Here is an 11,500-nt window from a genome sequence, read left to right as displayed (position 1 = left end):
ACCACTGTTTCCCAGATTAAATAATTTTGGCAAGACTTTTCTAGGAACTAGGGAAAGATTTTTGTTTTTCCAATAAAGTAGTAGGGGAATCCTATAAAATTAATATAAGAAATTGGGAGAATGTATTTTTTTTCGGGCATACTTAATATTTAAGTTCTTTTTAAATCTTTTGCATATTTTTGTGCTTTTTACCACTCAGCTGCTCCCTTTCTCCTCTCCCACCCAAACATGTCTCAGTGGGAGGAGGAAGCATCTTCCTGCACCAATGGTGATGGAAACATCATCAGAAACACATGCAATAATCAACATCTTAAGGAGCTGGTTTGAAGTGACATGGAGATGCATTGTCAAGAAAAGAGAGAGGGCAGTCCTTGATGACTGATGATGTTGGGCAAAGATTCCTGAAAATTTGGATTGATCTGAGGCTGTTGTCCTGCGTAGGTGGGAGAGAGGCCGAGAGAGCAGAAGGGGAGTTGAACAAAGGAGGAAGGAAACTGGGCAAAAGTGTACATGCTCTTGGAGAAAAAGCAAAAGCCAGAGAAGGTCCAGAGAAGCAATGAGAGAAGGATAAGTTTTCATTTTAGTCGGAGGATTTACTTGAAGTAGGTTCAAGGGTCGCTATGAGTCGCAGGCGACTCGACGGCACATAACAACAACAACAGGTTCAAGGAGGGTGTGAAAAGGTAACTGTGTCTTTGGTGGTGCATGATGACGTGATTCTGCTTACTCTGTGTGTTATTCTGTAGGTGTCACTGAACCCCAGGTGACTCCTCACCGCCAAAGCGTGTGCCTGTGTTTGTTAGACAAATACAACCAGGGTCGCCACTTCTTCAGCTCCAAAGTCCAGAGGTGCAGAGATCCAAGACCAAGAGGCTGCTCACCAGTGTCTGACAACTCGCCAGAGATGTGGTAAGTGAGCAAGAGTCTACAAACATGTGCATGGATGTCACTCTCTTCATCTTCTGGAGGAAACTTTTCAGATTTGAAGCTTGGATTTGGATTTGACCCTAGGCCTTTTGACTTTATTTCAACCTAGGAATCAACCAGAGGTCACTCATCTCTATGCTTTCTTCTTTTTTTTTTTTAGGTGCATTGTTCTGTTTTCCCTTTTGGCATGGGTTTATGCTGAGCCTACCATGTATGGGGAGATTCTGTCTCCTAACTACCCTCAGGCATATCCAAATGAAGTAGAGAAAACTTGGGATATAGACGTTCCTGAAGGGTATGGGATTCACCTCTACTTCACTCATCTGGACTTAGAGCTATCAGAGGACTGTGCATATGACTCAGTGAAGGTATATTGTGAGCACATGGATATTAGAGACAAGAGAAGAGAGTTGGAATGGTAGGATAGAGGAGGGTAGGATGAGAGCGCCACAGGCTGCTCTAAACTTTAGCTGGATCAGTGGAGAGTGCCACCGTTAACTGGAGTATAACAGTCTTAAGATTGCAAAGGATATTCTTTTTCCATCTATTTGTCTCTGACTTCTATATGCAAATAGTACCTTCTCCTACTCTGTTTTTCTTTTTTATTGTGATAAATATATGTAATAAAATATTCACCATTTTAATAGTTTTGCGTGTACATGTCAGTAGGGTTAGTTACATTTGTCATGTTGTCCAACAGTCACTATTGACTAGTTCCACATTTGCATCACCCTTAAAAGAAGGGCAGTGACTCCCCAGTTTCTTTTTTGACTCTTCTGTTAGATAATGGCAAGGGACTTTGAAGAAGGAATACTCTGTGGACAAAGGACCAGCAAGAATCCCAATTCCCCTATTGTGGAAGAGTTCCAAGTCCCATACAATAAACTCCAGGTGATCTTTAAGTCTGACTTCTCCAATGAGGAACGTTTCACTGGATTTGCTGCATACTATGTTGCCGTAGGTATGAATTTCTGTTCTCTCTGTTACCAATCCAGCTAAAAGTTTAGAAGCAGGAGAAGCAATGAGCAATGCAATGAATAAGGATTCTGTTTATAATTTTTATGAAGTGTTGACCTGACCTGTGCTCCTCTCTGAATCACTTTGGTCAAATTAAAACATATGATCATACGTTAGTGATGATGAGGACATAATAAATAGTAATTAAATTTTAATACATTGGACAAACTTACACTTGACTTATATTACAACTTGTGTCTAAATATACAGACTTCTCAGATCTTTGAATTATTATCATCTCCATTTAAAGATAAGGAAAGTGAAGACCAGAAATGTTAAATTACACATTTGTAATAAACAACATAGTTAATGCATGCTATTCAAATGAATTCAATATATAGCATTTTAACTTTCAAATTCCATGTGTGTCTACAGATCCTTCCTGGTTAAAATGAAGTTAGAACATTTCATAAAGTCAAATTATTATCTAGGTTGGAAGGAAGTATCAACATCAAGCAAAGTCTCATCAAACCAGACCTGTCGTTATTGAGTCAACTCTGACTCATAGTGACCCTCTTTTGGGTTTCTGAGGCTATAAAGCTTTATGGGAGGAGACTGCCCATCTTTATCTTGTGGAATGATTGATGGATTCAAACTTCCAGTCTTTCAGTGAGCAGCCTGATACTTTATGCACTACACTATCAGGACTCCTTATACAAAGGGCTCGATGTACTACTTGTCTCTCCTTGCAGAAGACATCACTATCATGCTCACTCTGAAGGATGTTGTCTCTGGAGCGGCAACATTCTGTATGAGTCAAGGGTCTATGGTTTTGAGAGTTCCTATATAGATATGCAATGGCAGGGCACAATTCTGAAACTTTGTTTTATAAAAGTAATATATGAAAATACAATTCTAAAGAATGGTTCCTTAAGGTCTTTATGAAACAAGTATTTCTTATGTTCTCTTGCCCTTGTAATTTTGTGTTTCATTTAATTCATGTAGGTTTTTGTCTTCAACTTTAGTCTTTCTTTGCTTTTTGTAGATATAAATGAGTGCACAGATTTTTCAGATGTTCCTTGTAGTCACTTCTGCAACAACTTTATTGGTGGTTATTTTTGCTCTTGTCCCCCGGAATACTTCCTCCATGATGATGGGAAAACTTGCGGAGGTGAGCTTGGCATCTGGAAGAGTGCAGAGCTCCTGGAATTTGAAATAACTGAGGGCTTAGTAAGGGCTTTGTCCATCCTTTAATTTTCATTTGTCTTGATTTGTTTTGAGTTGTAAGTTTTCCATGAACTGTAAGGGAACCATAAGAGGAGAAAAAGACAAGGCTAGTGGGCAAAGTTAGATTACTGGGGAGAAGAGTCCATCTGGAACTGCTTGTAACCTTGAAAGCTTCTACCACAACAAGTAAAGTGATGAAAATTCAATTGATATTGACTATCTTTAGGCAGGGTATGGATGGATTCCAAGCTGGTCTGAATGGAGGATTATCAGTTCATGGGAGAAGGAATCTTAGGGAAATCTTTTGCTTGATCCTACATTTGATCTCCCTACCCCCTTTTTTTTGCCTCCCTTAGTCAATTGCAGTGGAGAGGTGTTTACTACACCAATTGGGGAGATTGCAAGTCCCAATTACCCCAGTCCATACCCAGAAAACTCAAGATGTGAATACCGGATCCAGTTGGAGGAGGGGTTCCAAGTGGTTGTGACTATTCAGAGAGAAGATTTTGATGTGGAACCAGCGGATTCAGAGGGCAATTGCCATGACAGTTTAGTTGTATGTGGTGAATGGTTAACTTTTTCCTCAACTTGACTGCAGAGATTTCTCCTCGAAGACGAAATGATCTTTTCTTTTGCTCCTTATTTTCCTTTACATCTATTACTTCCATTATTTTTTATTGCCTCCTTTTTATCTCTATCAATTCTTTCTGTCTCACATCTGATTTTATAATTTTGTTTCCTTCCAGTTTGTAACAAGAGATCAGAGATTTGGTCCTTATTGTGGTAATGGATTCCCTGGGCCACTGAATATTGAAACCAAGAGTAACGCTCTTGACATCATCTTTCAAACCGACCAAGAAGAACAAAAAAAGGGCTGGAAACTTCGTTATCGTGGAGATCGTGAGTGACCTAGAACTTGCATTTCTGGTGGTACCACAGTTCCTGGACAGCATAGAAAACTCAGCTTGTTACTTCTCACCTTCATTACTTCTTCCCAGAAAGATCTAAGCCTACCAGGGGTTTCTAGAGATGCTATGTCATATGCTGTCGAGAGTGACCCTGTGAACAACAGGTGTGCACCTTGCCCCATTCTGTGCCATCCTCACCATCTGACACATTTGGGCCCACTGTTACAGTCACTGTGTCAAACCATCTTGTTTAGGGACTTGTTCCTCATGCTGATCCTCTAACTTTCTAAGTATGATTTGCTTCTGGGCTTGCTGAGCCTGTGCTACTTCACTGAGGGAGCCCTGGTCAGTCAGAAATGCTATAGCCTGTAGGCATCCTTCAATGATTGGGGTGCAGACAGTTTAGGGGTGATTAGATAGTAATGCTGTCACTATGAGTCATGGTTGTCTCAGTGACATTGAATAACAACAAGCACAAGTCGTATTTCAGTGTAAAGAGGCAGGGTTGAGAGCAACTGAGAGATTTCAGAAAGTGTAAAGATGGTGTAAATAGAATAGAGATTCTCCAACTAACCAAGTAACTTTATTTGTTTTTTCCCCCGTTTTAACTTGTGTCTTCTCCAAGCAATCCCTTGTCCTAAGACATCAATTGCTAATGCTGTTCGGGAGCCTGAGAAGGCAAAATATGTGTTTAAAGATATGGTGAAAATAACCTGCCTAGAGGGGTTTGAAGTTGTGGAGGTAAAGTACTGTAATGCTTCTTCTCAATGTATAGTTTCTGGTTAAGATGAGCATATTGGAGATGTTCAATTGTTTCCCCAAGCAGAGCAAGTCACATCTTCAGCCTTTCCTTGTGAGACATGGAGCTTCTTGGCTAGTTGAACATTCTCTTTCTGCTTCAAGTCTTTCTGGGAAAGGGGAGCTGATATGCTGGGACAAATTTGTCTTTCAACCCAAGATCTTACGTGACTTGGATCACTCTGCTAAGATGTCCTCAAGCATCTTGTGATGAGAACACCTTAGTGGTCCAAAGACAGTGATAGATTCCATGTTAGTGTTTTTTTTTTTAAAAAAGACATTTATTTTTAAAATTTTATTATTTGTGCGTGTGTGTACCATCAAATTGAATCTGACTGGTACAGGAGAAGATTGCCCCTCCTTTTCCAGCAGAGCATCTGGTGGATTTGAACCGCATACCTCTGGGGTTGCAGTGCAGCTCTTTGCCACTAGGCCACCAGAGATCCCTTCCATTTTAGTTTTTGTTCCCTTTATGTATCGTTCTAAGTTAACGATGATATCTATTATTCTCCAGGGAAATGTTGGCTCATCCTTTTTCTACTCTACTTGTCAAAGCAATGGAAAGTGGAGTAAGCCCAAACTGAATTGTCAACGTATGTATCTCTTAAAAGTGGTGGTTTTAAAATGTTTTCTTCTACAAAGGGAACTGAAAGGTTCAAATGTAAGATTTCCTCTTGGACTCTTGAGAGGACAGTTGTATGTCTGAAGGGAACCCAGTTACTGAAGTTTCAGATTGGTCCCAGACCATCCAGACCAATAGGCTTCTTCCAAAGAGAGGACTGTGGGATTGATGATTGCACGTGGATGCATTCCTGGCTTCCCTGGGGGAACTTCACCAACTACTGAGAATCAGGTTCCACCTAGCAGCCTTAAAGGGAACTGGCAGGTTTCAGTTGTCTGTAGAGTTGAGTGATGCTGCTGGGAGATCACGACAAGGAAGGTGGGGTGGGGAGAGTCATCCTGCATGTGCGGTGGGAGAGGAGTAAGGAACAGGACTGGAGGGTGGAATGGGCCCCATGACTCTTTCTGAGAGAGAGTGGCTTCCCTGACCATCACTCTCCTGCCTTCTTCTTGTAGCTGTGGACTGTGGTGCTCCGGAACCCATCCGGCATGGTAGAGTTGAAGAACCAGAAGATACTTTATTTGGTTCTGTCATTCACTACACTTGTGAGGAGACATATTACTACATGGAAAATGAAGGAAGTGGTAGGTTTCTTTCCCTGTAGGAAAGAAAGGGGTCAGTAGAGTAAATTGTATTATTTTTCTGAGATGGAAAGAATTCAGAGATGGGAGGGACATCTGTTTATCCTCTTGGTTTAGTCTAAGGACACAGTTTCCATATGGAACAGAGTAGGATTTCTGGGAATAACCATGGGGATCTTAGAGATCATTTGACTCAGTATCATAGCCAGTGCAGGAAAACTTTCCTGTAATATCCATTTCATGTAGCCATATAACTTTTGGCAAATTATTTAATGAAAAGACCATAGGATTAATGCTTCCAGTTTCAAGTCACCATACTAGGATGACTGACCTTGGCAGTGTTGGATGAAGGGTTCAATGAGATACAATAGGTCTCATTACATCGCTTAGCATTTTATTTTGTTTTTTTCCTACTTGTAGCACTCTCTAGATTTCTACTGTATTTCTTCTTTCCCTTTTGGGACTCTTTCTTCCTCTGCATTGGCAAGATAGAAGCCAGGGAGGTTTTTTGAAGGGTTGTTATTGTTGTTATGTACAACAGACCTAAACCCTCCTCTATCCTGTGCCAATCACACTGCCTCTGACACACCCATCCCTATTACCCCAGTCACTGAGCCAATCCACCTCATAGAGGGTCTTCCCCTCCTGTGCTGTCCCTCCACCCTCCCAAGCATGATGTCCCTCTCGAAGGACCGGTTCCTCCTTACAACATGTTCAAAGTATGTCAGATGAAGCCCCAGAATCCTTGCCTCCAAGGAGCAGCCCGGTTTAACCCTCTCAAGCATGAATCTGTTTGTTTTCTTGGCAGTCCATAGTATATTCAATACTCTTCTCCAGCACCATAGCTCAAAGGCATCAATTCTCCTTCTATCCTCCGTAGTTATTGTTCAACTCTCTGATGCATAACAAGTGATTGCAAAGACCATAACCTGTATCAGATACACCTTAGTCTCCAGAGTGACACCATTGCTCTTCAGTACTTTGGAGAGGTCCTTAACAGCAGACTTTCCCATCGCAATATGCCTTTTAATTTCCTGGCTGCTGGTGCCAAGAGTGTTGACTGTGGAGCCAAGCAGACTAAAGTTGTTAACAGTCTCAATCTCTTCACCATCCATCCTGAAGCTGCCAATTGGTCCAGTGGTGAGAATCTTTGTCTTCTTGACACTGAGCCTCAATCCATACTGAAGGCTGCAGTCCTTGACCCTCTGCAGCAAGCACTTCAGGTCCTCCTCAGTTTCAACAAGCAGGTTTGTGTCATCTGCATAATGCAGATTGTTGATAGATCTTCCTCCATTCCTGACACCACGCCTGTCATAGAGCCCAGCCTCTCAGATAATCTGTTCTGCATACAGGTTGAAAAGGTATGGAGATAGGACACATCCCTGGTGAACGCCCTTCTGAATTTTGAACCATGGTTTCCTTGCTCTATTCTGGTGACTTCCTCTTTGTCCAAGTATAGGTTTTGCATTAGCATGATCACGTGCTCTGGGATTCCCATTCTTCTCAGAGTCAGCCACAGTTTGTTATGATCCACCCACACAAAGACCTTTGCATAACCAATGAAACACAGATATACATTCCTCTGGTATTCCCTGCTTTCAGCTAAGATCCATCTAACATCAGCTACAATATCCTTAGTACCATGACCCCTTCTAAACCCAGCCTGGACTTCTGGCAGTTCTCTGCTGATGTGCTGTTCCAGTCATTTTTGGATAATCTTCAGTAGAATCTTGCTTGCATGTGAAATCAATGATATTGTTCTATAGTTTCCACACTCTGTTAGGTCACCCTTCTTTGGAATGGGAAAAATATAGATCTCTTCCAGTCAGTTGGCCAAGTGGTTGTTCTCCAGATTTCTTGGCACAACTTGGTGAGCACATCCAGGGCAGCATCTGTTACCTCAAATATGTCAATTGGTATACCATCTATTCTTGGGGCCTTGTTTTTTGCAATTTCTTTCAAAGCAGCTTGCACTTCTTCTTTCATCACCATAGGCTCTTGCTTGTATGTTATTTCATTAAATTCTTCTGTGTCTGCCAATTCTTTTCAATACAGCGACTCAGTATTTTCTTTCCATCTTCTTTTAATACTTCCTGCATCATTTAATATTCTGCCTAAAGCATCCTTGATTATAGCAACTCGAGGTTTGAATTTGTTCTTCAGTTCCTTGAAGGGTAGGTGGAAGATAATCTTTATATATATTTTTTTAAATTTTTATTATTATTATTTTTGTGTGTGTGTACCATCAAATCAGATCTGACTGGTATAGGAGGTGATTGTTCCTCCTTCTTCAGTAGTGCATCTGGTGGATTTGAACTGCGCACCTCTGGGATAGAAGTGCAGCTTCTTGCCACTAGGCCACCAGAGCTCGCCAATCTTTGTATCTTTTTCTATCTGAATTAATGACATTGTTTTCAATCTCAGAGGAGCTGAGGTTCTGAAAGAAAGAAGGGAATGGAAGAGAAACGTCATGGTGGTGAGAGTATCCTGTGTCTCTTGTGCTGTTGCAGGGGAGTATCACTGTGCTGGCAACGGGAGCTGGGTGAATGAGGTGCTGGGCACAGAGCTGCCCAAGTGTATTCCAGGTAAGCAGGGCTCAGGGCCGGGCAGAGAGCTTCAGGTACAGGTGAGTGGGGTAGTCACTTTCTGAAAGTAGTTGTATTCTAGGGAAAAGAGTTAAGAATTCTGTCCCTGTCAGAGTCCAATTCAATGATGTGGAGACAACACTGGGATGTGAAACTGCCAGGGTCTTGGAGAATTCCCTCAATCACACTGCGTCAGGCTGAATGAAAGGAAATAGAAGTTAGCTTTGACAGCTGGCTTCAGAATCAGAGCCAGGGTGCTTGGAAAAGTGGATGAAGTATAAGAGGATGGAGAATTATTAAAAACAGGGCATGAGCTGAAAGTGAAGAATCAAACTCAGAAACAAAACTAGCTGAGCAGCGTGCTTATTATATTAAAATCTATGTGGTAACAAGACTCAGACCCATGGGGTTACAGACAGGTCAAAGTCAAGAAGAAGGCACTGGGGCAAAGCTAGAGAAAGAATGATTTTGGATAGTAGCGACAATGTTCCTGAGAGCTAGAGATTAAGATAATTTATTGTATTTATTATCTCCTTTGCAGTAATCTTGTGAGCTGCATGCTATTAGTCCCAGTAAAATAAAGTTGGGAGGACCAGGCTTTGAATACATGTCTTTCTGAATTCAAAACTCACATGTTTAATGCAGCCTATTCAGGCTGACTGATGAAGGAAACTCTGGTGGCTTAGTAAAGAACTGTGCTGCCAATTCACAGCAGGTGGTTCGAATCCACCAGCTGCTCTGAGGGATAGAGAAGGGCAATCTCCTCACCTGAGACTTACAACCTTTGAAAACCCGCTGAAGGGCACATAACAACAATGAAGGATTTAGGTAAACTATCTTCATTTGAAATAAAATTGCAATTCAGTTATACTTGGTAGGAGCTAAAGGATCATGTCAATGGTGAGGAAAGGCCAACGGGAAAGGAGAAGCCCCTTTCTTGGCCCTGCCCTGTAGGCTGGCCAGTGGGTTAAGAGAAAGCACTCCGCTCTGAACAGGGCTCAGAAAAGGAGGTGATGAGGTCTTGGATGTGGGCCTGGGAAGTATGTGGAATGCTTGCCTCCCTCAATGTGTGCATGAGGAAAGGCTGCCAGGCACTCTTTCCTGCACTGACTCCCTCACACTCTTGTGGCTCACGTGCGGAGTGTGGGGGTGGAGTGTACCTGTAGAGTCAAGCCGAGCAGTCAAGCTGCTGACAATGTCAGACACTTGCTGACTGAGTTAGCTTCTCCCGGGAGTTGGTTTGCGTCATTGGCTGAGGTAAGTCTTTAATCCTTAGGTGGAGACACAGTGAGTCAGGTACTGAGGGGGGCAGGTGCAGGGTTCGCTACATCAGGAGAACTCTGCAGACGTGGCAGTGTTAAGTATTTGAGTGGTATGAGGATTCGAAGGAGGCCAATTTCTATTTCTACACTTTCCGTCCTCCCTAGTGTGTGGAGTCCCCAGTGAGCCTTTTGGAGGAATACAGAAGATAATTGGAGGATCCAATGCAGAGATTGAGAATTTTCCCTGGCAAGTTTTCTTCTCAAATCCGTGGGCTGGTGGGGCTCTCATCGACGAATACTGGGTCCTGACAGCAGCCCATGTTGTGGAGGGAAATGAAGATCCAGTGATGTACGTTGGCTCCAAATCAGTGCGCACGACGCAACTGGTAAATGCACAGATGCTCACTACTGAGCGAGTAATTATTCATCCTGACTGGAAACCCGTGGGTGACTCAGAAACACGAAAGAATTTTGACAATGACATTGCACTAGTGCGGCTGAAAGAGCCAGTGAAAATGGGACCTAAAGTATCCCCTATCTGCCTGCCAGGCCGTAGCCCAGAATATAACCCTTCAGTAGGACAGCTGGGACTGATCTCAGGCTGGGGCCGAACAAAGCCTACTAAGGATCGAGTTCTCATACTCCAAGGGGCAAGGGTACCTGTAACTCTCTTATCCAAGTGCCAGGCGGTGAAGCCAAAGAACTTCAAAGTGGATACAAAGACCTTCGTTTTCACTGATAACATGATCTGTGCTGGAGGTGAAAAGGGGATTGATAGCTGTACAGGAGACAGTGGTGGGGCCTTTGCTGTACAAGACCCCAATGAAAAGACCCCCAGATTTTATGTAGCTGGCCTGGTGTCCTGGGGCCCTGAGTGTGGGACTTACGGGATCTACACAAAGGTGAAGAACTATATTGATTGGATAATGAAGACTATGCAAGAAAATAGTACCCCCAGTGTAGACTAGTCCGTCCATACATCTACCACTAGCGTCTCTAAGGAGCAATACCAATCTCCTGGATTGGTAGGACCAACCCATTGCTTTCAGATCCTTACAATATCCTTACCATTTCCGCCTCAATTGAGAGACTTGGGAGAATGATTTCACTTCATTGTCAGGATACTGGACTGGGCACAACACTTGATCATGTGTTGGTTTGGTCATGCAGTTGTGGTCTGAATCTGTGGAGACTTCACCCATGAGTACGTGCTAGAAGTAGAGATGAGAGGAGACCCTTATCTTGCCCTCTTCAACAGAGTTCTGTTTCCTTCCTGCCTGATGTTCCGGTTGATGACTGCCTGCTTCACGTTACAGTTCTGACTCTGAAATATATTGTTCAATTTTTTTATTTCTCCTGCACCTCTTTGCAGCTCCATTTATCACTTTTGGAGACAATAAAGCATGTTATAACTCATTCTGGCTGACTTGTTTTATGCTACGTCAAGAGCTCAGACCCAAAGAAAGAGATTGGGATGGGGCTGCTATTATATAGTGGAAATCCAGGCATTTGGTAGTTAATATTTGTCATGAAAATGAAGGGTTAGGTTTTCCTTTTCCTACTGATGATATTTACTAGCAGAGGGGATGTGAGAAATATTATGGATTAATGTGAACAACACAAGGTACCTGCA

General features: G+C 42.5%; 1 protein-coding gene across 1 annotated transcript; it reads left to right on the top strand.

Annotated features, from left to right (window-relative positions):
• Window positions 1–752: 752 nt before the first annotated feature.
• On the top strand, window positions 753–10,835 carry C1S (complement component 1, s subcomponent). The gene is made up of 11 exons (XM_006891243.1): window positions 753–909; window positions 1,088–1,295; window positions 1,711–1,888; window positions 2,930–3,055; window positions 3,468–3,667; window positions 3,858–4,011; window positions 4,645–4,760; window positions 5,332–5,410; window positions 5,895–6,023; window positions 8,531–8,605; window positions 10,033–10,835. Exons 1-11 carry the CDS (start codon window positions 905–907, stop codon window positions 10,833–10,835), a joined length of 2,073 nt encoding a protein of 690 aa, XP_006891305.1. The 5' UTR covers window positions 753–904.
• The last annotated feature ends 665 nt before the right edge of the window (window positions 10,836–11,500 follow it).

The sequence above is a fragment of the Elephantulus edwardii genome, unplaced genomic scaffold (assembly GCF_000299155.1).
Source record: "Elephantulus edwardii isolate Elephantulus edwardi_28Jun2011 unplaced genomic scaffold, EleEdw1.0 scaffold00096, whole genome shotgun sequence".
Classification (NCBI taxonomy): domain Eukaryota; kingdom Metazoa; phylum Chordata; class Mammalia; order Macroscelidea; family Macroscelididae; genus Elephantulus; species Elephantulus edwardii.
The sequence above is the reverse complement of the archived record's forward strand: the minus strand, read 5'-3'. Positions and strand labels throughout refer to the sequence as shown.

Bases quoted from the DNA above. Each gene is read 5' to 3' on its own strand.
- C1S (XM_006891243.1), top strand. The intron at 4,012-4,644 runs GTGAGTGACCTA...GTCTTCTCCAAG, and splicing joins ACTTCGTTATCGTGGAGATC to CAATCCCTTGTCCTAAGACA. The intron at 5,411-5,894 runs GTATGTATCTCT...TTCTTCTTGTAG, and splicing joins GCCCAAACTGAATTGTCAAC to CTGTGGACTGTGGTGCTCCG.